The sequence below is a fragment of the Triticum urartu genome, chromosome 5A (genome assembly GCF_056163025.1).
Source record: "Triticum urartu cultivar PI428250 chromosome 5A, HENAU_Tu73, whole genome shotgun sequence".
In the NCBI taxonomy this organism is placed as follows: Eukaryota; Viridiplantae; Streptophyta; class Magnoliopsida; order Poales; family Poaceae; genus Triticum; species Triticum urartu.
In genome coordinates, this window is record NC_141877.1 from 553,574,368 (window position 1) to 553,598,186 (window position 23,819).

At 42.3% G+C, this 23,819-nt stretch overlaps 2 protein-coding genes across 2 annotated transcripts; both read left to right on the forward strand.

The window, feature by feature from the left end:
• The first annotated feature begins 832 nt into the window (after nt 1-832).
• Nucleotides 833-8,843, forward strand: NRPB2 (DNA-directed RNA polymerase family protein). Its single transcript, XM_048675720.2, has 25 exons — nt 833-1,299; nt 2,373-2,594; nt 2,677-2,967; nt 3,121-3,318; nt 3,534-3,598; nt 3,666-3,752; nt 3,860-3,980; nt 4,076-4,120; nt 4,202-4,339; nt 4,450-4,522; nt 4,612-4,688; nt 4,767-4,874; nt 5,000-5,116; nt 5,456-5,611; nt 5,717-5,818; nt 6,003-6,128; nt 6,205-6,282; nt 6,362-6,457; nt 6,565-6,680; nt 6,772-6,841; nt 6,920-6,973; nt 7,064-7,207; nt 7,302-7,601; nt 7,774-8,196; nt 8,436-8,843. Exons 1-25 carry the CDS (start codon nt 952-954, stop codon nt 8,544-8,546), a joined length of 3,666 nt encoding a protein of 1,221 aa, XP_048531677.2. The 5' UTR covers nt 833-951; the 3' UTR covers nt 8,547-8,843.
• A 3,976-nt stretch (nt 8,844-12,819) lies between these two features.
• On the forward strand, nt 12,820-20,005 carry LOC125510513 (NagB/RpiA/CoA transferase-like superfamily protein). The gene is made up of 7 exons (XM_048675721.2): nt 12,820-13,278; nt 14,719-14,859; nt 15,123-15,490; nt 16,568-17,312; nt 17,393-17,489; nt 17,573-17,627; nt 19,749-20,005. The coding sequence occupies exons 1-7, from the start codon at nt 12,906-12,908 to the stop codon at nt 19,809-19,811; spliced, it is 1,842 nt and encodes a 613-aa protein (XP_048531678.2). The 5' UTR covers nt 12,820-12,905; the 3' UTR covers nt 19,812-20,005.
• Nucleotides 20,006-23,819: the final 3,814 nt, after the last annotated feature.

Consider the following 23,819-nt stretch of genomic DNA (forward strand, 5'->3'; position numbering starts at 1 on the left):
AAAAAAATATAAGAAGTTAAACCATTCATCTTTTTACTATTTTTTGAATTTCACTGTTCATCAGAGAGCATGTGATCTCAGGATCAAAAGAGCACTTTCACGGTATCTTAATCTTCACAAATATTCATATTTTCTTTTTCAACTTTCTGATAGTGCTACCATAGCACCATAACATCACAAAGACTTGTAGCACTGTAACTTCTCTAGGTGTCCACATCAAATAGGATATAGTGCATCCAAGTTAAGTAGCAAGTGTATTTGCAAAAAAAAAAGTTAAGTAGCAAGTTTAATTAGTACACATCTTTTACATGGAAAGCTCATATACGATTACAGTTGTAGCATGCGAGTATTCATTTTGGGAACATGAAATTATGCTTTTCCTTTTAGTAAACAAATTGACTTCATTGACTAACATAGTAACAATTGACTGAAACTAAGAACGAAGTATATATTGTCAGCATATGCTTTTTACTCACTCCGTAAACTAGAAGTATAATGTAGAACTGCAAAAACGCCTTATATAAGTTTACAGAAGAGGTAGTGCCATTTTATATAATTTTATTAGTTTCTTATATATATAATATTATTTTTATTGTCTCCGGCCCTTTAACATTTTTTAGGGTATATCCGGCCCTTTTACATTTTTTTTGAGACAATCCGGCCCTTTTACATGGTACCGGTCTGTTACTAATACGCATCAGGCCCACTTTCCATCGTCACCAAACGAGGCCTAAAAACAGGCCCAGCGCAACAAACACCCCGCACTGGAAAGTGGAAACCGACCTCCCCTGCGCCCACAATATAGACTGAACCAGATCGGCGGAGCGCCCCCAATTCCTCACTTCCTGCTTCCGCCCCTCCCCCCCATCTCCCCTCTCCCCCTCGCGAGGCCGAGAGCCGACACACCCACCCCATCCCCGAGCGCCGCTAGGGTTGCGGCTCGCTCCGGCGATGGAGGACGACGAGTATGAGGAGGGGATGGAGATGGATATGGGAGGGCACCAGCACCTCCAGCACCGGGGGTACGGAGCTGAGGAGGAGGTCGAGGGGGGATACGCCGGCGGCGGGGACGGGGAGGACGAGGAGGAGGAGGCGCGGGACGAGGAGGAGATTACCCAGGAGGACGCCTGGGCCGTCATCTCCGCCTACTTCGAGGAGAAGGGCCTCGTGCGCCAGCAGCTCGACTCCTTCGACGAGTTCATCCAGAACACCATGCAGGAGATCGTCGATGAGTCGGCCGACATCGAGATCCGCCCCGAGTCGCAGCACAACCCCGGCCGCCAGGCCGAGTTCGCCGAGGTTGCCCTCCCGACCATACCAAATATGGCTTAATTTTTGCTCTTAGCTTGGTCGGTTAGGGTTTGGCGACCTTGGTACGACTAGCTGGTGACGGGCGGGTCTCAGATTAGATGGGGCGCTGCTCAAATAGATGACCAGTTAGGGTTTTGCGGGAGTATTCAGCTGCTTGCTGGTGTTTATGGTGGGGGTCTGAGAATTTTGACAATGATTAAGCAACAACAAAAAAAACCGTGATGGTGGTGGTTGGATTGAATTTTGATTCTGAAGAGTGGAATTGCTTGGCTGTGTTCAGATGAGAGCTCCCTTGCAAGCTCCCTTTCGGATAGCCGCTAAAGCTTGGATTTCAGAGGGTGGCACTAGGAATGCTTAGAATGAGTTTTGCAGACATGCTTGTTGGCTAGTTTCAGTTATTTCTCATGGGTATTTGTCTCAGGGTCTTGACTATCAAGATGGTTTCTGTTATTTTGCCTGTTTTCATCAGTTTAAACTGATGAATTGTACTGGGAAATCCAGAAATATGTAACTATTGTGTTGTTATAATAGAGTTGAAAAATGTGAAGAACTGGCTGGTCATTGTTGTTCTAGTCATTGTGTTGCCAGACTATGCCTTGGTGTCTCACTGGCTGTTATTTTAACAAAATGGCCTGCCTATGCGAACAAGAACTACAACGTTGATGTGGGTGCTGTTAAGCTTTAAGCAGTATAAGTCATATCCACTATGGTAATAGGGAATGAGCTGCCCCACAAGTTCTGAAGATGAATGCTGTTTTCTGGCTGGCATGATCAGAGTCCAACTTTTTTGTTTTGTTTTCATGAGCTATAAGCCTTACATGAGCACAGTTCACATCTCTAGGATAGAAGTGCATGCCAACAATGGTGTAGACGTATTTCTGTTACTTAACAAAGAAAATGCACACATAGACCCTCTGTGAGTTCATGGCAAATTTGAATGTTGCTAATGCTACCATGTGCACACTTGCTAAATGCCCTTTCAGTTTAAACCATGCTTGCTTATTATTATTTTCACCATTTTCCTTGAGCTATCACTTACGATGGTATTGATTCTTCTCTAGACACTCCACAAGATCAGCTTTGGTCAAATCTATCTGAGCAAACCAATGATGACTGAAGCTGATGGAGAGACTGCTACCTTATTCCCCAAATCAGCAAGGCTCAGGAATCTGACATACTCAGCACCACTTTATGTAGATGTATCATACAGAGTTGTAAAGAAAGGACATGACTGTGAAGAAGTTACAGAAACTGCGGAGTATCCGAAAGTCTTCATTGGAAAGGTGTTGTGGCTAACAACTTGACACATGCTTGTAGTATGCACTGTTTGTATTCTTTGATTTTTAACTGTTTTGCCTGCTGCAGGTCCCAATCATGCTGCGTTCTAGTTACTGCACACTGTTTCAACAATCGGAAAAGGATCTCACAGAACTTGGAGAGTGCCCTTATGACCAAGGAGGATATTTTGTAATCAACGGTAGTGAAAAGGTTCTCATTGCCCAGGAGAAGATGAGCACCAACCATGTCTATGTGTTTAAGAAGAGGCAACCAAATAAGTTTGCATATGTGGGTGAAGTCCGTTCAATGGCAGAGAACCAGAACAGACCTGCTAGTAGCATGTTTGTTCGGATGCTTTCCCGAGCAGGCGCGAAAGGGGTCAGTAATTTACTGAAGCCTTGCAAATAGTTCTTCACAGATGCATGTGTATCAGTCTAGGGCCACCTTCTTACATGGCATATATATGTGGGAATGCAGTGAGTTGAACTAATGTTAGGATCTTAACGCTATTAAGTGTTTCCTATGTTGCAGGGTTCATCTGGTCAATATATCCGTGCTACTCTGCCCTACATTCGTGCAGATATTCCCATCATCATTGTGTTTAGAGCACTAGGATTTGTCGCTGACAAAGATATACTGGAGCACATATGCTACGATTTCTCCGATACACAAATGATGGAATTGCTGCGCCCATCTTTGGAGGAAGCTTTTGTCATTCAAAATCAGCAGGTATTCCTTGGGCTACTGATAAGTGAAACTAAATTGTTCTTTATCACTTGCAATCTTGCATTGATATCACATCTGCTTGAATTTATGTCATCAAACTAAATTGTTCTTTCTTGTTGGGGCACATCTTAAGTTGAGCTTCGGTTGGAACTTTAGTTATATAAGTTGCTACATTGATATTATTTCATGTGTAAAGCTTTGACAAGCCTTATCTGTAGGTTGCTCTTGACTACATTGGAAAACGAGGTGCTACAGTTGGTGTAACTCGAGAAAAAAGAATAAAGTATGTCTCTACATTTTTTGCTAGAAGAGTAAAAACAAATTTAGTACTCACCTCTTTAACTTCTTAGGTATGCGAAAGAGATACTTCAAAAGGAAATGCTGCCCCATGTTGGTGTAGGTGAATTCTGTGAAACTAAAAAGGCATACTACTTCGGGTATGTGATCCATACTGCACATTAGTCTGTTGTCAATCAAAAAGTTTGCATTCTATCATGCAGCTTGTTAAGAAGCAGATAAGCTAATTTCCTACCTCATTATGCAGGTATATTATTCACCGACTATTGATGTGTGCTCTTGGTCGAAGAGCTGAAGATGACAGAGATCATTACGGCAACAAAAGGCTTGACCTTGCAGGTCCATTGCTTGGAGGACTGTTCAGAATGGTTTGTTACAATATGCTAGCAAATTTGAGTGTGTTTGTATCTTCTTTTTTCTTCAGCTGTGAGCTTAATTATGTTGTTCTTTCTTACAAAATCAGCTTTTCAGGAAATTGACGAGGGATGTGAGGTCATATGTTCAGAAGGTTTCTCCCTTGTTTCAGTGACCATGCTCTGTCTTTTTCTCAGTCCTGATAATTGCTAACTGCTGTTTCTGTTGAACCCAGTGTGTTGATAATGGGAAGGAAGTTAATTTGCAATTTGCTATTAAAGCTAAAACCATTACTAGTGGATTGAAGTATTCCCTTGCTACTGGAAACTGGGGACAGGCTAACCAAGCTGGTACAAGAGCCGGTGTGTCTCAGGTGTGTACATTTTCATGATCACATTCACGTGTATGCTTTACTACAATTTGGTTTAGCAAACGAATGTTCCAATATGTGCTCTTAATATTTCTTCTTCTTTTGACACCAAGGTGCTTAATCGCCTTACGTATGCTTCTACATTATCACATCTTCGGAGGTTGAACTCTCCCATTGGGCGTGAAGGTTGATATTGCTCAAATTGTTTTCATACATTACTTCCCCATTGAAACCTGATCGCCTTAGGGTTAGTGATCTTAATATCTTATTAACAGGGAAACTGGCAAAACCTCGCCAATTGCATAATTCTCATTGGGGAATGATGTGCCCTGCTGAAACTCCTGAAGGACAGGTAAGTTATTCGCATTCTAAAATTCTCTTTCGTCAAAGGAGTTGGTCAATGGTTTATATTTTATACACCTTTATTCAGGCTTGTGGCTTGGTTAAAAATCTTGCCTTGATGGTTTATATCACTGTTGGTTCTGCTGCAAATCCTATTTTGGAATTTTTGGAAGAATGGGGCACAGAAAATTTTGAGGTTTGTTTCCCCTTCTCAATGTGTGCGCATGCATTTTCATTTGCTTATCTTGCCCAAGGTTAAAGTTTCGTGTCATTTACCAGTTACAACAGTCACTGATTTCGTTCTTGATTCGTTTTTAACAGGAGATATCACCGGCAGTCATTCCTCAAGCTGCTAAAATATTTGTGAATGGTTGTTGGGTTGGAATTCATAGGAATCCTGACCTATTGGTGAAGACCCTTCGTCGTTTAAGAAGACAGGTTTGTACCCTGCTTCTCCTGTTTCATGCTAAAAGCTGCTGGCATTGTAGCAGAATGGATATAGTATTGAAAAACATATATTATCTGGATAATTTGTATACTTAACAGATTGGAACACTCCATTAATATGTGATTTTGTTGCCCTTCCATATGCAACCCTAACTTTCTTTGATATCTGGTACTATCCAAAGTAAAGATTATTTTCAAGATGTATGGCAAACATGTACATCTTGAATTTCTTTAGCATAGAACATGTTAAGAAAGTCATTAATTTCTGGTATGTGATTTTTTATGAGATTCAGGTCTCAAAATTACATGCTGAATGTTGTTAATTTTCAGATTGATGTCAACACTGAAGTTGGTGTCGTTCGTGATATCCGTCTTAAAGAACTTCGACTCTATACTGATTACGGGCGTTGCAGTCGCCCGCTGTTTATCGTTGAAAACCAGAGGCTTCTAATTAAGAAGAAACATATCCGAGCATTGCAGCAAAGGGTCTGATATTCTTTATTTTATGCTAGTTTTTATTCAAATTTGAATTGGTATGCATGTATTTTTTTCTCATATGCTCGTATATTATCCTACTGTATGGTCATCCAGGAGACTCCTGATGAAGGTTGGCATGACTTGGTTGCCAAAGGATTTATAGAGTACATAGATACTGAAGAGGAAGAAACTACTATGATCTCTATGACTATACGTGTAAGTTCTGTTTGCATTTGAAGTATACCTGATTGAACAGTTGTGGGCTGACCAAGTTCTCCATTCTATTGGCATTCCTTTACATACTTTGTTTCTTCGTTCTATTTGCATTTCTTTATGCTGAGGCTTTTCCTTCATCCTAGATTCATGCTCTGCTAGTAATGCCAACAAATTAAAATTTCAGGACCTTGAAACTTCGAGGCATAATCCAGGGGAGGCATATTCTGAGACTTATACGCACTGTGAGATTCACCCTTCATTGATACTTGGTGTGTGTGCGTCAATTATTCCTTTTCCTGATCACAACCAGGTGACTCATCCCCTTACACAATGCTAATCCACTGCATATGTTTTTAAACATGTCTAATTCATTTCTTTGATTACAGTCACCTCGTAATACATATCAGTCTGCTATGGGAAAGCAAGCCATGGGAATCTATGTTACCAACTATCAGTTAAGAATGGTGAGTGCCATTTGTCTTGGTATCTTGGTTTGATGGTCGGTCTTGGTTTGAACCTTCATCACCCACCATTTGGATTCAGGACACATTGGCCTACGTTCTGTACTACCCACAAAAGCCTCTTGTTACTACTCGTGCTATGGAGCATTTGCACTTCAGGCAGTTACCAGCTGGCATTGTAAGTAAACAATCTTAACTCGGGGCACTCTGTTTGCTTTTTTAATCATATTCTGGATCTTTGCATTTTATGTAATTATTAATATCTTGCTTTGGTGTTCTGTGAAGAATGCAATTGTTGCCATTGCATGCTACTCTGGATATAACCAAGAAGATTCGGTTATTATGAACCAATCTTCAATAGATCGTGGGTTCTTCAGATCACTTTTTTTCCGCTCTTACAGGTACAGCTAGCATTTCAGCATATTCTAGTGTAAGCATGCCACCACTCATTTACCCAAATGCCCAATCTAATAATTCAAACTCCGTATGCAGAGATGAGGAAAAGAAGATGGGGACTCTTGTCAAAGAGGAATTTGGTCGTCCAAATAGGGAGAACACTATGGTGATTTTTTGTATAATTCATCATGCATTTTCTCTAAGCAGATCTGATGAACTAACATTCCTGTATTTTTCCTTGTAGGGAATGCGCCATGGGTCTTATGATAAATTAGATGATGATGGCCTTGCACCACCGGTAAGTAGAGGCATTTATTACTCTAGGCTTATCTTTATCACTCAACTGTGCTGCTGATTGCCTATAATGTATAAATAATTCATGTATCAGGGAACAAGGGTCTCTGGGGAAGATGTCATTATTGGGAAGACGTCTCCAATTCCACAAGATGATGCTCAAGGGCAAGCTACTAGATACTCAAAGCGTGATCATAGTACTTCTCTGCGTCACAGTGAAAGTGGGATGGTGGATCAGGTTTGTTTGTTTCTGGCTTTCTGCCACCACTTTTATGTGTCTATGTGGTGTTTTCAGTTTCAAACAAACAGCTCCTAAGTAAGTTTGTTTGCAGGTTCTGTTGACAACGAATGCTGATGGTTTAAGATTTGTCAAGGTTAGAATGCGATCAGTGCGCATACCACAAATAGGAGATAAGTTCAGCAGTAGGCATGGTCAGAAGGGAACTGTTGGAATGACTTACACACAAGAGGACATGCCATGGACAATCGAAGGCATCACACCGGATATCATTGTGAATCCACATGCTATTCCATCCCGTATGACTATTGGCCAGCTGATTGAGTGTATTATGGGTAAAGTCGCGGCTCACATGGGAAAGGAAGGAGATGCAACTCCTTTCACTGATGTTACTGTGAGTAATCTTTTGGGGACTCATTGATCTTCTACTCTAATTGTTCTCAAGAAAAATATATCAATCTCCTCATGTGATCTTTTAATAGCGTCTGTAACCTCTTGTCTAATTTGCATTTAAACTTAACTTGCAATGTATGTGTGTGCTCATTAATTTTTAACTTACATTTCAGGTGGATAATATCAGTAAAGCACTGCACAAGTGTGGCTATCAGATGCGTGGATTTGAGACCATGTACAATGGTCATACTGGGAGAAAATTGACTGCAATGATTTTCTTAGGTCCAACTTACTACCAGAGACTTAAGCATATGGTGGATGACAAAATTCACTCTAGAGGTCGTGGTCCTGTCCAGATACTGACCAGACAGCCAGCAGAGGGGCGCTCACGTGATGGTGGTCTCCGTTTTGGAGAAATGGAGAGGGATTGCATGATTGCTCATGGAGCTGCATTTTTCTTGAAGGAAAGGTTATTTGACCAGAGCGATGCTTACAGAGTGCATGTTTGTGAGAAGTGTGGACTCATTGCCATTGCCAATCTCAAGAAGAATTCCTTCGAATGCAGAGGCTGCAAGAACAAAACGGACATTGTCCAGGTAAGTAGGAACTTTATTTTGCTCTTATCCCCTCTTTAGTTCATAGTACTTGAATGCGAAAACCTTATCTAGAAATACTACCTCTACCAAAATATAAGATGTTTTTGTCGTCTAAACTAGTCTTAAAAAACGTTTTACGGAGGGAGTACTATACTTCCGAATAGCCAGCCCCTTGAGCCATCTTCCTTGGATAGCTTTGCCAGAGTTAGTAATCATACTGTCTATGTTCTCTTGCACAGGTCCATATACCGTACGCATGTAAGCTCCTCTTCCAGGAGCTCATGGCGATGGCGATTGCTCCCAGGATGCTCACCCATGAGGTCAAGGGTGCGAGGGATAAGCACCGTTGAATGAGGTCAAGGGTGCGAGGGATAAGCACCGTTGTGCTTCGAGTGTTGTATTCGGGTGCCTGACTGGAACTGTTTTCCGGGGTGCCTTGTTGCGGAACTTAAGAACTATCATCCTTCTGATTGTGTTCTGGATACGTCAGATACCAGGCCCAGACATGAAGTTACTTAGGTTCTTTATGAGTACATCAGTATTCATTTACTAACAGGACTAATAATGTGTGGTAACATCATCTTTTGACAGTCTTGGCTTTTAAGAGCTCAACTCGAACGATGCTTGTATGAAGACAGTTGCATGAATTTCTGGGTTGAGGCATGAGTAGCCTTTGGATTTTTTTTTGAAACTATGATGATTTTTATAGCAAATTCAGAAACTATACACCCTAATAGAGAAAAATCAAAAGTATCACCCCGTCGGCCTCCTGTTGGCCGAAAAGGGACTTTTCGGCCTCCTGTTGGCCGAAGAGGGACTTTTCGGCCAACCGTTGGCCGAAGAGGGACTTTTCGGCCAACCGTTGGCCAAAGAGTCCCTTTTCGGCCAACACCTGCTCTATTGTTTAAAAAAATTCATATCAAATAGGATTTTTAGTATTTTAATTTGATTCTTTTTGCATTAGATTAGAAATTTTATGAAGTTTCTGTAGATATCAAGTTTGACTAGATTTGAAAGTTTGAATTTAATTTTTTCATGAATTTGCTCAAATAACTAGATTGCCTATAATTTGAGTTAGGAGTATTTTTTAAGATGATTCTTTTTGCTACTGGTTCTTTATGAATTTGTTTATCAGTAGTAATTAATTAGCGAATTTTATAATTATTTAAAATTAGATTTTTATGAAAACAGTTCTGTTTTAGTGTTTGTTAGGTTTTATGCTATTTCTTTTAATTTTAATTGCTTTAAAAAATTTTCTTTAGTTTTTTGACATATTCTTTTTGTTTTTGTTTAGTTATCAGTAGCTATTTTATTTGTAGTATTTTTTTGTATTTTATTTCTTTTATCCTACTAGAAAACTTGTTTTGAGCTTCATAGGAATTTATATTTAAAAGTGCCTTGTAAATCCTGTACAATCATTGTCGTTTTATACATGAAAAAAATACTTTCCTGCAATCTTTTTCCCTTCATTTTCTTTGCTGCCATTTTATTTCCCACCATTCTCTCCCACCACACTAAGGAGTGCTGCATCGACGGAGGATGACGATGATGCTTTCATGTGGAGTGTGAAACACTGTGAAAGAAGTCATAAGTGCGAAACACTCTCCGATGATGATGACGAAGCTGCAAACACTTATGACTTCTCTCAGACAGTGTTTCACACTCCACTAGCAGCACCGACGCAGGAGACACAGACCATGTCAGACGATGTTATCTACGATCGTGTACACCATGAGGCTTGTTTTATAAGTTGAGAAGTGAAGATGGCGAGAAAGAAGATGGCGGGAAAGAAGATGGCGGGAGAGAATGGCGGGAAATAAAATGGCGGAAGAAAATGAAGGGAGAGAATGATGTAAAAACCTAATTTTAAATAATCCTAAAATTCATCAATTAATTATTACTGATAAACAAAGTCACAAAGAACCAGTAGCAAAAAGAATCATCTAAAAAGAATACTCCTAGCTCAAATTATAGGCAATCTAGTGATTTGAGAAAATTTATGAAAATTCAAATTCAAACTTCTAAATCTAGTCAAATTTGATATCTACAAAAATTTCATAAAATTAATTGGTGAATTTGAGGCATGAGTAGACTTTTCGGCCAACAAGAGGCCGACGAGGTGATACTTTTGATTTTTCTTTATTAGGGTGTATAGTTTCCGAATTTGCTATAAAAATCATCATAGTTTAAAAAAAACCGTAGCCTTTGGTGTTGGGTCATATTAGTAGAAACTGATGGCCGTATTGTCGACTTAATAGCCAATGTTAAGAGAGATCGAGTTTGAATCCACCGATCAGTTCGAACAATCTGCATTCTGTTGTTTGTAAGTAGTATAAAACGAGTTGACTAAATCCCCTAAAAAAACGAGTTAACTGAAGCTGAGCACTCGTCAATTTTGTGCTGCAAAGGACATTTTGTTGCGAGGGTGGATGGGTGCACCATATTTGAGAGCAAAATTGTTTGTAAGAGACTGTATGGAGAGTATGGCGTTTTGGATCTTGACCTCAATTTTTGAAAAAAATCAAAATTAGAAAAAATTGTTTTATAAAAAACTGATTTTTTTTTACAAGTAAACAAGGATGTGAAGTACATATGTGTAAAATTTCAGGATGAAGTATGTCGAAATGCGACTTGTACAAAAAAGACATTTGACTTGTAAAAGAAGACAAATTCATGATCTATGAGGATGAATAGAATAATGTGTTAAAAAGTTCTGACATTTTTTTACACAGCACTCATTTCAACATATTTTGAAAATTTACCCATTTGTGCATTATACCTTCATCTATCTTTGTATTTTTTCATCTATCTTTGTATTTTTAAAAATATGAAAATATGAACTTTCATGAATTTTGAATTTTACATTTGAAACCGCATAAATATGAGAAGATAGCTTGCACAGTGGAAAAGCAAATTGGCCGATTACTAACATAGACTCCACACCATTGTGAACAAAACATGGGCCGTGATTACGTGATTACGAGCAGACTCTACACTTTTGTGCACACCACCAACGCTAAAACGATCACCCCACATACACGTACTCCTGACAATGAAATAGGTACGACTCTACGCTTGCATAGAATGTATGCGAATTGATTGCTACAACAGTCTGGTATTTATGGTGGGATAGATGTACGCTAGTTCATTAGGAAAAGTCTCAAGATTCATACCAAATTTTGATGGGGCCCGTGATATAACGGCGAATTATGTTAATGCTCGCTCCTCAAGGGCAACAAATAGAAGCTATTTTTTTTAAAAAAAAATAATACACCTTTTTAAATAAATTTGAGAAATATTACACCATTTTGATTTTTTTTTTCAAATATAATACAGCTTCGGCATCGATGAAGCCGATTCGCTTCTGTCGGCCACGACAAAGACGATACAGCCCAGTCAGCATGGGCGAAGCCAAGTAGGGCCCAAACGGCCATAGCTAAGCCGATTAGTGGCTGGGCCACCCGATGCACGGCCAGTCGGCCTGGCCCGCATGCAGTCTACCAGGGCGACGCTAACAGGCCAACCTATCGACTTCGGCGAAGCCGATAAGTGGCTAATTGGCTTCGCCGATGCCAATTAGTGCTAAATAGTCACACTAAATCCCATTGGAGCTGCCACCCGTGGCCGACTGGCAGTCGGCTTGGCCGAAGTTGACTGGGTTCTAATCAGCTTCACCGAAGCCGATAGGATTCCAATTGGCCATAGCAAAACCGACTCAACCCAATCGGCTTCGCCGACGTCAGAGCTGTATTATTTTTGAAAAAAATATCAAAACGGTGTAATATTCCTCAAATTAATTAAAAAAGCTTATTGTGTTCAACACTCTATTTATAAAAATATTTAGAATTGACTCTCTACACTTGTGAGTTATCACCATCCTCCTCTAACCACTGGATCCGGACCATGTGATGCTGTCAGATGGAGCAATGACAGCAGCCAGGGGTGGCCAAGATCCCTCACCTCCTCCTCGCGTGGCAGCGCCTCTGCCTCAGCACCACAGGTGCGTCGTTGATGACCACTAGAGTTGCAATGGTGGTTGTGCTCTTCCACGGTTGATCGTGGTCTCCGAAGGAGCGCGTCGTGCTCCCAACAGTTATGTGCCCCCCTCCGCCCCTCTCTTCCTAAAGATAACTTGTGGTGCAAATCTTGTGTTGCTTTCCTTGATGAAACTTGGACAGATTTTATTCAGAACTTTCCATACATATATGGACATGCAAGAACTTTTACGGGAAAGCAAAAGTGCACACCATGATAAGTAGAATTTCTCTCTTTTCTCATTCAAATTAATTTTTTGAGACATTCATTTGAATTAAATGGATATGATTTTTTAGGGAAAATTAAAAAAAATAGCAAAAGGGAAAAAATTGAGGCAAGAAAAGGGAAAATTAATGTTTTTTGAGACAAAGGGAATTTTTTTTTGAGTTGCCAAAGGGAAAATTAAATGGATATGATGACACAGATCAATTTGTTGAAGAGCCCATGGGCCTCTTTTGACGAGATTCACAAATCGGGCGTTCAATGAAACATAGATGGGCTTGTCTAAAAAAAACTGAAACATACTACATGGGCCTGAGCTCGGTAGGCTCCTCGCACCCTGGGTTCACCACCACCGCTGCTTAGCCCGGAAGATTCCTCCTACCCTCCCTCGTCTCGTGCGTCGTGTCCAAACCCCAAACCCTCACGCGAAGTCACCCACCCCGGCGACGGCGATGGATCTCCGCCGCCCGCCGCGCTCGACGTCTGGCGGCGTCGAGCCCAAGATCCGCCAGGTCGGCTTCGTCACCCCTGGCGTTTCGGCCCCGTCCGAGCCGCCCGCCGTCGCCGCCGCGGCGGTATCGCTGCCTGGCGCGGCTGCCGGGTCGCCTCCGGCGTCGGACCTCTCCCCGGGCTCGCTCTCCCCCGTCATGATCCCTCCTCCGCGGCACGTGGACCACCTCTCCCCCGACTCCCCCTCCCCCCCGGCGTCCGACGTCCTCCTCCTCGCGTCCTCGGCGCCTCAGCCTTCCTCCATCCGCTTCGCCGCTGCATCCGAGTTCGGAGAGGAGGATTCGAGGTCCCTGGCCCCTTCCGCGGGGGAGCTAGGTACGCGGCCCCTGTCCGATTGGAGTAATATCACCTCGCATCCTCATCAGTTAGCTAATTCGGTTGCCATCGCTATGAAGTAGGGGAATGGTTCTGACTTATAGCCTTTTGGGGGATTGTGGCCTTGTGAGTGAGAAATTCTCTGGACGATAATTTCATTTGGCTAAGCGTATATAAGGGGCCCTAGGTGGGCAAACTACCTCATTTCAGCTAAGCTGCACTTGCCCCAGCCCCGTACTTGGTTTCGTTACAAGACTTTGCTGTCACCTGTTGACAGAACCAAACACTAGTTAAGTTGGCAGTTGTCATGTGCATCACGAGTAGGGATGCATGCGGGCGTGTCCACAGAGCTCTCATCCGTCCGTGTTGATTGTTTCTGTATTGGCACGGTTATTATAGCAGCAGCGATTAGTGTATTTCCATCCACTTAGACACACGTGGACTTGGCGGACACATCACGAGAGTCCCGCTGATTAGAGCGGGCCAAATTGGCTCTCCTTGGCTCCATGCAGTATTTTCTAGCCCTGCCTTGCCATGAAATGCTACGATTTTTTAGCACTTCTAAATGTATAGCCTGGAAAAAGGAGGCTAGAAGAATTCTAGCCTGTGATCCAAACGTCCCATGGTTTTAAAACCTTAACACTTTGATTTTAAAATAAACAAAGATGACTTAGAATAAAAGTACCGAACTCAATTCACGCTTCATCACTAAGACATTGAAATTAGATGATTTCATGGAGAAAAGAGGCCCACGTGAGCCCGCTTAGTAAGGTATTATCATCCCATCCCCAAATCCTAGAAACGACAGAAACACTTTACAGCAGCTGTGAGTTTATGCTTGTGCTTGAGCTGTAAAGTTCATGCCGTTGAGGTCGATGGTGAATTACGTTTGATGATTATGGGACACTTCATAGCCGCAACCACAAGCAGTGAAGCTGTGAAGCCTTTCTTTTGGTGTAGACTAATAAGGTTGGGTATTAGCTTGTTGTGATCCTGCCTGGTGGGGTTAAGATGTCATGTTGCAGGTGTAAGTAAATTGTGTCCAGTTGTGAGCTGCTTGTAGAAGTAGCAAAGTTGAGTTTACTTCATTCCTGAGTCATGGCATCAGGTTGTCACTTCTTAATGGTGCACTAAGTGGTCAAAATCTTTGTCGTTTCTCAATCTTGTTTTTAGCATTTTGCGTGGCCTCTAGTGTCATTGAGTAATTTTAATAAACTGCATTTTTTCTTCATCTTCCTAGTTTTACTGAGCTTTTAGTCTGGAAGAATTAAGGCCACTTTGTTTACCTTGCACTTGCTAAAAGAAGATCGGGTGGATATAGTATGTACATACTGTGTCTTTTTTTATACACCTGTTTTGCCTTAACATTTGTGGAAGTTCTTGAAAAAAACATTTTGATTTTCTTTAATTTCCACATGATTTGTTGTTTATTTCTTTCAGAAACAAACAAGGGAGATTTGGCTGAAATAAGGAATGAAGATGCTCCAGTGTCCATTCCGCAAAAGCAGAAACCTTCTAAAGCAGAGAGGCGTGCTATTCAGGAGGCTCAGCGTGCTGCGAAAGCTGCTGCGAAGGAGGCAGGTAATACCTTATTTTCAGCCTTATATATAGTATTGTCATAATAAAACCTTCTCATCCACCCCGACTGTTTTTGGGCGTATTTTGGCTCGGGGACAGATGTGCTGCTTTGCAAAATGGAAATTTTAACTTCCAAATAGGTTTAGGCAATTAATTGTAAATAGAGCTCACTTTCTTATGGATTCACATTTATTTACAATGATCTGAAACATCTATATTGTAGCCACAACTTCCTAGCATGATGGTCACATTAATTTGGACTGTAGGTTTATCAGGAAAGTCTACAGGCGCTGCTTCTGGGGCTAATCCTGCAACATCCAAGCAAGCTAAGCCAGCTAAAATTTCTCAGAAGAAAGATGTGCCCCATGCTCCAAGTACAGTCGCTTCTGAGAAGAAGGTTACTGAACGCCAACCAGAGAGAGATAGAAAAAAAGATGTTCCTCATCCGAGAATGCAGTTTGATGACGTGCATCGGGTGGAGAAAGCAAAGAAACGTGCAATTGTCAACCAATCAGAGGCTCGAAACAGAGTTGAATTGTTTAGGCATCTGCCACAGTACGTCCATGGCACTCAACTTCCTGACCTCGAGTCAAAATTCTTTCAACTGGAACCAATTCATCCTTCTGTATACAAGGTAATTGCTATTCATCTACTCTACCCAAAATGTTATCTATGTGCGACATAAATACTTTTGTTATTCAGTCTCAAGTATGGTCATGTGACAATGATTTCTTGTTCATCACACATTAACTCTTCATGCATTTAGGCGGATTGCGGTATAGGAAACTAAGTATGCAACATTCCATTTATCAAGAATTAATAAATACTAGTGACAGTTTCGTGACATAGATAAAAACAATAAGCTGCAGCTATCTTTGATTCCTCTGTCTCCATCGTGGTCTGAAACTACATGCTTCTGTCCTTGTGTTACCCTTAGTTTAATTTCAAGCACATAATGTTTTATGTATGGGAGAATGTGTGATGCTAGAGCGTTTATGAAACAATCATTTTCCTTTTCTGCCCCTTTTATTACAAATGTCAAGTATCATGCTCCTCTAGGAACAACTTGAGGGCTTTGGAGATATTTTTTGTAAACAACCATTTTGGCCAAGAACAAAACAACTCATGTTTACCTTTTGTGTATAATGCCTAATTATTATAAATTTGTTTGTGAGTTCACTGAAGCACTTTACAGTCACCAACTACAACATCAAATGGATAATATGATGTGAATGGTGTTATCTTAGAAGTGTCACATAGGCTATATATGCTGTGGTGGAGAAGAGAGAAATCAGAAGAAGAAAAAACTTGCCTTCTTTTAATTAAAAGATGATGTCCCATCAACAATATCTCTCACCACATGTGTTGTTAATAGGTTTGCTGATTTGGTAATCACTTACTGACTCAACAATATCTGCCTGGGCCAGTTCTTTTGCTGGCTTCTAGAATAAGCTGGAATAAGCTGCCCCCTACCCAGCTTATTCTAGAAGCCCAATCAAATCTAGTTTATTAGAAGCCTACTAATTAAGACTTGACTAGTAGGCTTCTAAAAATATATTTTTGGTTGGGTTCTAGAATAAGCTGGTTAGGGGGCAGCTTATTCTTCTAGCTCAAAAAAGCCAGCAAAAGAACTGGTAAGGTATGGGTTTGCTCGACTGAATGTTAATTTCAGCTAAGTTAAATGATCCGTCTCTTCTTCGCTATCTTTCAGGTCGGGCTCCAATATTTGTCTGGTGAGGTATCTGGTGGCAATGGTCGTTGCATAGCAATGCTTCTTGCGTTCAGGGAGGCAATAAAAGATTACTCCACACCGCCAAATAAAACTCTCAGCAGAGACCTTACTGCAAAAGTTGGTAGCTATGTGTCATTTTTTATCGAGTGCCGTCCACTCTCAATTAGCATGGGCAATGCTATCAGGTTCCTGAAAAACAGGATTGCCAAGCTACCAATTACATTGTCAGAGTCAGAAGCCAAGGCCAGTCTTCAGTCTGATATTGATCGTTTTATTAATGAGAAGATAGTTGTTGCAGATCAGGTTATTGTCAGTCATGCTATCACAAAAGTCAGAGACGATGATGTCTTGCTAACATATGGGTCATCATCAGTTGTTGAAATGATTTTGGAGCATGCTCATGAACTTGGTAGGAAGTTCCGTGTTATAGTGGTGGATTCTCGTCCCAAGCTCGAGGGGCAAGGATTACTGTGTAGATTAGTGGCAAAGGGCATTAACTGCACATATACTCATATAAATGCAGTTTCATACATAATGCATGAAGTTACAAGAGTCTTCTTGGGTGCATCCTCAATATTATCAAATGGAACAGTTTATTCCCGAGTTGGCACAGCATCCGTGGCTATGGTGGCACATGCATTTGGAATTCCTGTTTTGGTTTGCTGCGAGGCATACAAATTTTATGAGAGGGTGCAACTTGATTCTATATGCGCTAATGAGCTTGGTACGCATATGTTCTTGTATGCATTGTAAGTATACATCCGGGTCATGCATAACAAGTTTCTTACACAATTTTTTGCTCAGGTGATCCAGATGTGATTTCGAAAATTCCTGGGAGGGCAGATTTGGGCGATCTTAAGAACTGGGCTGACAACGAGAATCTCCAACTGTTAAATCTCACGTATGTACCTGAATACCATCTATGGATAGTTTCTTAGATCCATTAATTTACTTTGCATGAAAATAATTTTGCACATCTGATAGGTATGATGCAACCCCTTCTGATTATGTGTCGATGATCATAACGGATTATGGAATGGTAAGATACTCTTAAGCTTCTGGTCGTAGTCCATGCCGTTGTATATCTACAAAAACTATTCATATATGGTATCTTTTCAATTTGTTGTCCTCACACAAACACAGTTATTGAATTTGGCTATTAGCAGAATGGCAAATGTTCATTCTATTACCAAATTTTACTAGCTCTAGGATACAGTTTATTTCGTCTTGATGCTTTTACTATGGATGCACTCCATTGTGCTGTTAAGTGATCATTATTATAAGCTGTCTAACAGCTGTCTGCTTAGGATTCTGTTAAGAAACAGAAACAGTATCAGTGTTGTAAACTCGATGTACTTGTGTTACAGATTTAATAGAACCAACTGGAACCTTTGCAGTTAACATTTGAGCTTTGACCCAAGTCAACTGAATTCCTTTCTATAACATCCAATTAATCTTACGAAAAGTTATTTAGGCATGCCACGGTTCAGCTCTGAACATCCACACCTGTTGTTTCATTTTATGGTTGGATTAAAAAATATACATTATTGGCATCTGTTTTTGGTAGTTTTTACTAGCAAACAAGCCCATGCGTTGCAACGGGAGAAAAAAAAATCACACACTTCTAGTGTGGTAAGCATGGCTTAAGACTTGCCTCCGTCCACTGTTTCAATACGGCGTCCCACCAGTTTATGTTTATCCTCTTTCCTGTCCTCGTCGGTGGTGTCCGCTTATCCTCCTTCCCGCGCTTGCCTATGGTGGCCATGATTGTTCACCTAATCACAACGCCCCGGACATGCACAATCCCAAGGCGATGAGCTCGATCACCGCACGACACCTGTCATTGTGCTTCACTACTGAGTAAATGCCAGACTCTGAGATACTTTCACCGTGTTATTTCATAAGCAAATTCAACGGTGTTTCTTGATTCTTTTATATAAAAAAAGTAGGACAAGGGTCCTTTTCCCCTGATCTCATTTTTCCTAGGGAACTTCCGAAATTTGGATCCTCCGTCTCAGTTGCACCACAGAACTACAAGGTTTGAGAAGAGTAATGTCCAAATCTCTCTCATCCTCCCATGTAATCGCGAAGCATTCTCAGCGTACAATGCCTTGCCACATCCTAATACGCTAGTGGGGGTCACACATGCACATGCATTCTCTTTCAGGGGGCTACAGATACCATCACCAGCCATACTCCTGGAGTCAACCAACCAGCAGTGATGCATCACAATATCCCACGAGCCAACAAGCCAGGCAGAGTCAACCTGCGTGCAGTGCATGTCTTTCATTTATTATTGGGCCTCAATCTTTCCTATTGGCAGGTGCAGTAATCGGGCACAATTCACGGCGTTAAATTCCTTCCTTCCCATAGGAGCATGGTCTGCACCTCGCCCTTGTGTGTTAATTCTTGAGGCGGTTCATTGATTCTCCAGACAACTCATGGCGTATATAAACTGATGAAATTTGTTATAAAGGAGCGAGGTGGGACTATTTAATTGTTAAACGAAACGTTTATAATAGCACAAGCATAAGCTAGGTCAGTTGGTTGTAGTTTTATTGAGGGGAGGGGAGGACATGAGTTCGATCTCCAACCAAAGCAATTATTTTTCTTTGATCCTTGGAAGCCCACGAGTAGGCCCAGTGACGTACCTAGCTAAAGGAGGCAACGGCCCAAAGTCATGCTTGCTAAACCATACAAACTGTTTTTTGGCTTTTATTAGGACTATTGATTGACTGTCAATTGCTAAGACTGCGGGTTGATTTGTAGATTTTGTGGTGCTTGCTAAACCATACAAACTGTTTTTGGCTTTTATTAGGACTATGGATTGACTCTCAATTGCTAAGACTGCGTGTTGATTTGTAGATTTTTGTGGGGCTAAAACACAAAACAGCACAACGTACCAAGAATATCAATTCAATTCTCTTTATTAGTAGTAGTAGGTATAGATACTAATATTGTACTTACGTGAAACCAATTCTTGCAAATCACATTGATTTAGTTGCAGGTCTTTAATATGCTTCCAATATCTTGAACTAACTATTTTCTCTGCAGACAGACATATGCATGCCTTATGCTTGTGTTTGTTTAGGTCTCCATGATATGTGTTAATGTGGTAACTATTGTCCATTTAATTGATGTGGTTGTCTCGTTGTTGCAGCTTCCACCTACAAGTGTGCCGGTCATCGTGAGAGAGTACCGCAAGGAGCAGCTGTGGGTATAGATCTACTTGCAGTATGATCGCAGTTTTGGCAACTGTTGCTGCCTAGGTGCAGCATGAGTGGACATATACAACTTGTATGTTTTTGAGATGTGGGCTGTTAAACCTGTTTGCCGACTTACCGTTTTGTCTACTCAAAATGGTCGTCTAGTTTTGTCACCTGTGATTTCATTGAAATGCATTTGACTTGAAGTTTCTTTTGAGCCCTGTGTTTACACAGAGCAGTTGCTTTACCCAACAAGGGGATGCCAACTTTCATGGTAGGAATACTTTGCCAACTCCATTCCCAGTGTCGTCGGGAGGCTGACCTTTGCAAAGCCAAATATGTTTCCTGTGAAGGGAAATCCAAGCAAAGAGCTTGTGGTTTGGCTCTGCTGTAGCCTTCCAAATCTTTGTTTGCCTTGTTACCAAAGTAAAGAGCTCTCATTTTGTCTCAGCTAGAACCCATGATTTGGTTCAGCCTTGGCCTTTCAAAATATTTGTGATTTCAGTCTCATGTGTTCCTCGTCGGGAAGGAATCACCTAGCAAAGAGATATTGTCTCAACTAATGCCTTCCAAATCTGTTAAGGTTGAACCCAAGAAATCAACCTGTAGATATCAGATCAGCTGGAAAAATTTCTTCTTGCAAAAAGAGTAGATACAACTTGTGACCAACTACCGAGTGTTTGAGGGTTTTTTTTTTTTTTGGACAGCAAGAGGGTCTGAGACTCGTTCACGATGGGAAGTGCTTGTTTACTCTCGTGAGTAATAAAATTCTCATCCCCTTCCCCCCTTTATATAGCTAATTTTAATACTTTCAAGCTTTTTACCTAATTGGAGTTACCCACACAAAATTGCATCAAGAATTGTCCACCTTCCCAACACTAATCTAATGTGTACTCTCTTTTTGTTTGCAAATAAATCTAATGTGTACTCTACATTTATCTTCTTTCATAAGAATTGAAAACAAATGTAATACACGAGTTGTCCATTAGGAGTCTCTAATTCGCAGGTAAAATCCATGATTCTTACACGAACTGAACTATTTGTGTGTGAACATTTATAAATTTATGTGAATCATAGCAGGTTCAGATCCAAAGCGAAAGTGAGCATCGATAGGCCCGTGATCTAGTAGACCCTCCCAAAGAAGGAAAGAGGTCCAAAATATCACTTGTTTTTGTTCTCCACACCTCCTCCCGGCGATCATGGGTTCCATTCCCCTCCTCCGGCAGTGCTAGGGTGGGAAAAACCCGGATCTCTGTTTTGACGTGGGTGTAGTTAGGTTTCTGGTCGGTGGCAATGTGGAGGCGGAGATGATGTCGAGGAAAATAAGTGTGCCACCTTGCTATCCACTCCGCGACGGCGTCTTCTGGGGCTTCATCACCAATCTAGCAGCGATGTGGAGGCGGAGATGCTGTTAGGGAGAATAAGTGTGCCGCTTCGCCATCCCCTCGGCGGCAGCGTCTTCTAGGGTTTCGTCTGCTCGCGGGTCCACATATCTTGTGAGTCTTTCATTCCTTCACCTGGTCGACGATGCGACAACGACGACCATGCTATGTGGGGATTTTGTCCTTTGGTGAGTCGTCAATGCATTGACGCTTCCTCTAGCCGAGGTGTGGATGTGGTAAGATGGGGTGTTGGACGGGGTCGTCTGATGCCCTGTGGTTTGGTTGCAACAATGTTTCTGATGACATTGGCTAGCAGTCGACCTTAGCTTTGCCATTCAATCCAGGACGGTTTTTCTGGACGAGCAGGGTGACTTCCTGACTGTGAGAGGCCGGTTTGGAAATAGGTCGAGGAGCGGCAACGGCGGTGCGCCACCGGCACGTCTTGGACGTGGAGGTCGTGATGCTCCCAAAGGACGGGCTTGCAGTTTCTTATTCTGTTTGGGCTGCCTTATAATGCTGAGGTTCTTACTAAAAGACATATTTACCTTTGCAAGAAAAAAACCTGCAATTTCAAGTTAAGAATCTCCATGTAGGTAGATTATTATTAGGGCAATGCTACGCGTCCCTCGGGTGATAAACCGATAAGATCAGTCCCCTCGGCAACCGTCAGATGCCGTCCGAAACAGCCGTCCGATCTACCGTCACAGCCAACTGGGCACCTCGGCAACAGCTAGCTTGTTGTACTCATGGCTTTGCAACAAGGACCTTGTTGCAAAGGTCCACTGAGACAGTACCACTGCCCCGTCATGGCCTGAGTGCCTCGGCTATGGAGCGTCGCCGCTCGCCGGAGTCGTCGCGCCTCCTCTGAACCAGCACCCCGAGCAGCTGCCTCTACTCCAGCACGACAACGATGAACTCTCACGCCAGGCACTCCTCTAGCGATTTCTGCAACCAAAGCTATGTTTCTGAAACGTGCGTCATGTTGCAATGCTTGTCCTCGTACGCTCTAACGCAGGGCGCTCATTCTGGGCTCTCTACAACCGAGGCTATGTTTATGAAACAATACCCTTGTTATAGGAGAGAAAATATTTATGGTCAAACCATTTTTCTTCTTTCTGAAACAAGATGTTTGTTGCAGAAACTTTCTGAAACTAGACCCTGTTACCGAAAGAAAAACTTCACCACCAAACACTTTTTTTCTTTCTAAAACAAGATCTCTGTTGCAGAAAGCTTCTGAAACAAGACGCTTGTTGCAAAAAAAAACTAGCCGCACGTGACTTATTGCCAGTGCGAGTGCCTGATCAAAATCAATCCGACGGCTACACAGGATACGGATGTTGTGTGTGCATCAGCCGGATGAAGGTTAGCGTTTTCCTTAGAGCATCTCCAGCCGTTGCGCCCCCAAGACGCATCGAAAACCGCCGCTTGGGGGCGAGCTGGCGCTATTTTAGGCTTGGGTGCCAGTGCGTTCCCAGCCGCCCCCCAGGTCGCCCCCAGGCGCCGATATCGGCCCAGTATCGGCGCTTTCAGCCCATTTTCGACGCTGGATTGGCCCAATTTCCGGCGCTCATTCAAATAAGATCATCAATAAAATCATCACAAATAATAAAAACACTCATATTTCATTGCACGTCCAGCTAGGCGTTGCCCTTGAGCCTTCATAGGTGCTCCACTAGATCCTGCTGCAGCTGATGATGCACCTGTGGGTCTCGGATCTCCTGGCGCATGTTGAGGAAGGCCGTCCATTTTGCAGGGAGCTGGTGATCCACTTGGGCAAGAGGACCCTGCCTGTAATATGGTTCAGTGTCAAACACTGGCTCTTTCTGCTCGCTCTCAATGATCATGTTGTGCAAAATGACACAACAAGTCATGATCTCCCACATTTGATCTTTCGACCAAGTCTTAGCGGGGTACCGGATAGCAGCAAATCGAGATTGGAGCACGCCAAATGCTCGCTCGACATCCTTCCTGCAAGCCTCCTGAACCTTCGAAAAGTGGGAGTTCTTGCCTCCTGACACAGGGCTTGAGATAGTCTTCACAAATGTTGACCATCTCGGATAGATGCCATCTGCTAGGTAGTACCCCTTGTTGTATTGGTGCCCATTGATCTCGAAGTTCACCGAAGGAGAATGGCCCTCAACGAGCTTGGCAAAAACAGGAGAGCACTGCAGCACGTTGATGTCATTGTGAGTTCCTGGCATACCAAAGAAAGCGTGCCAAATCCAGAGGTCCTGTGTGGCCACTGCCTCAAGTATCACACTGCAAGCTCCTTTGGCACCTTTGTACATCCCCTGCCAAGCAAACGGGCAGTTCTTCCATGCCCAATGCATGCAGTCGATGCTTCCAAGCATACCAGGAAATCCTCTTGCTTCATTCTGTGCCAGGATCCGAGCAGTGTCTTCAGCATTGGGTGATCGCAAGTACCTCGGTCCAAACACTGCCACCACAGCCCTGCAGAAACTTGTAGGTGCACTCAATGATCTAGGACTCGGCCATGCGCCCATAGTCGTCGAGTGAATCACCTGGAGCCCCGTATGCAAGCATTCTCATAGCTGTCGTGCACTTCTGGATTGAGGTGAATCCAAGTGTGCCGGTGCAATCCTTCTTGCACCTGAAGTAGTTGTCGTACTCCCTGAGTTCATT

Bases quoted from the DNA above. Each gene is read 5' to 3' on its own strand.
- LOC125510513 (XM_048675721.2), top strand. From the start codon at position 12,906: ATGGATCTCCGCCGCCCGCCGCGCTCGACGTCTGGCGGCGTCGAGCCC. The intron at 13,279-14,718 runs GTACGCGGCCCC...TATTTCTTTCAG, and splicing joins CCCTTCCGCGGGGGAGCTAG to AAACAAACAAGGGAGATTTG. The intron at 17,313-17,392 runs GTACGCATATGT...TTTTTTGCTCAG, and splicing joins TATATGCGCTAATGAGCTTG to GTGATCCAGATGTGATTTCG.
- NRPB2 (XM_048675720.2), top strand. From the start codon at position 952: ATGGAGGACGACGAGTATGAGGAGGGGATGGAGATGGATATGGGAGGG. The intron at 6,283-6,361 runs GTGAGTGCCATT...ATTTGGATTCAG, and splicing joins CCAACTATCAGTTAAGAATG to GACACATTGGCCTACGTTCT. The intron at 6,974-7,063 runs GTAAGTAGAGGC...TTCATGTATCAG, and splicing joins ATGATGGCCTTGCACCACCG to GGAACAAGGGTCTCTGGGGA.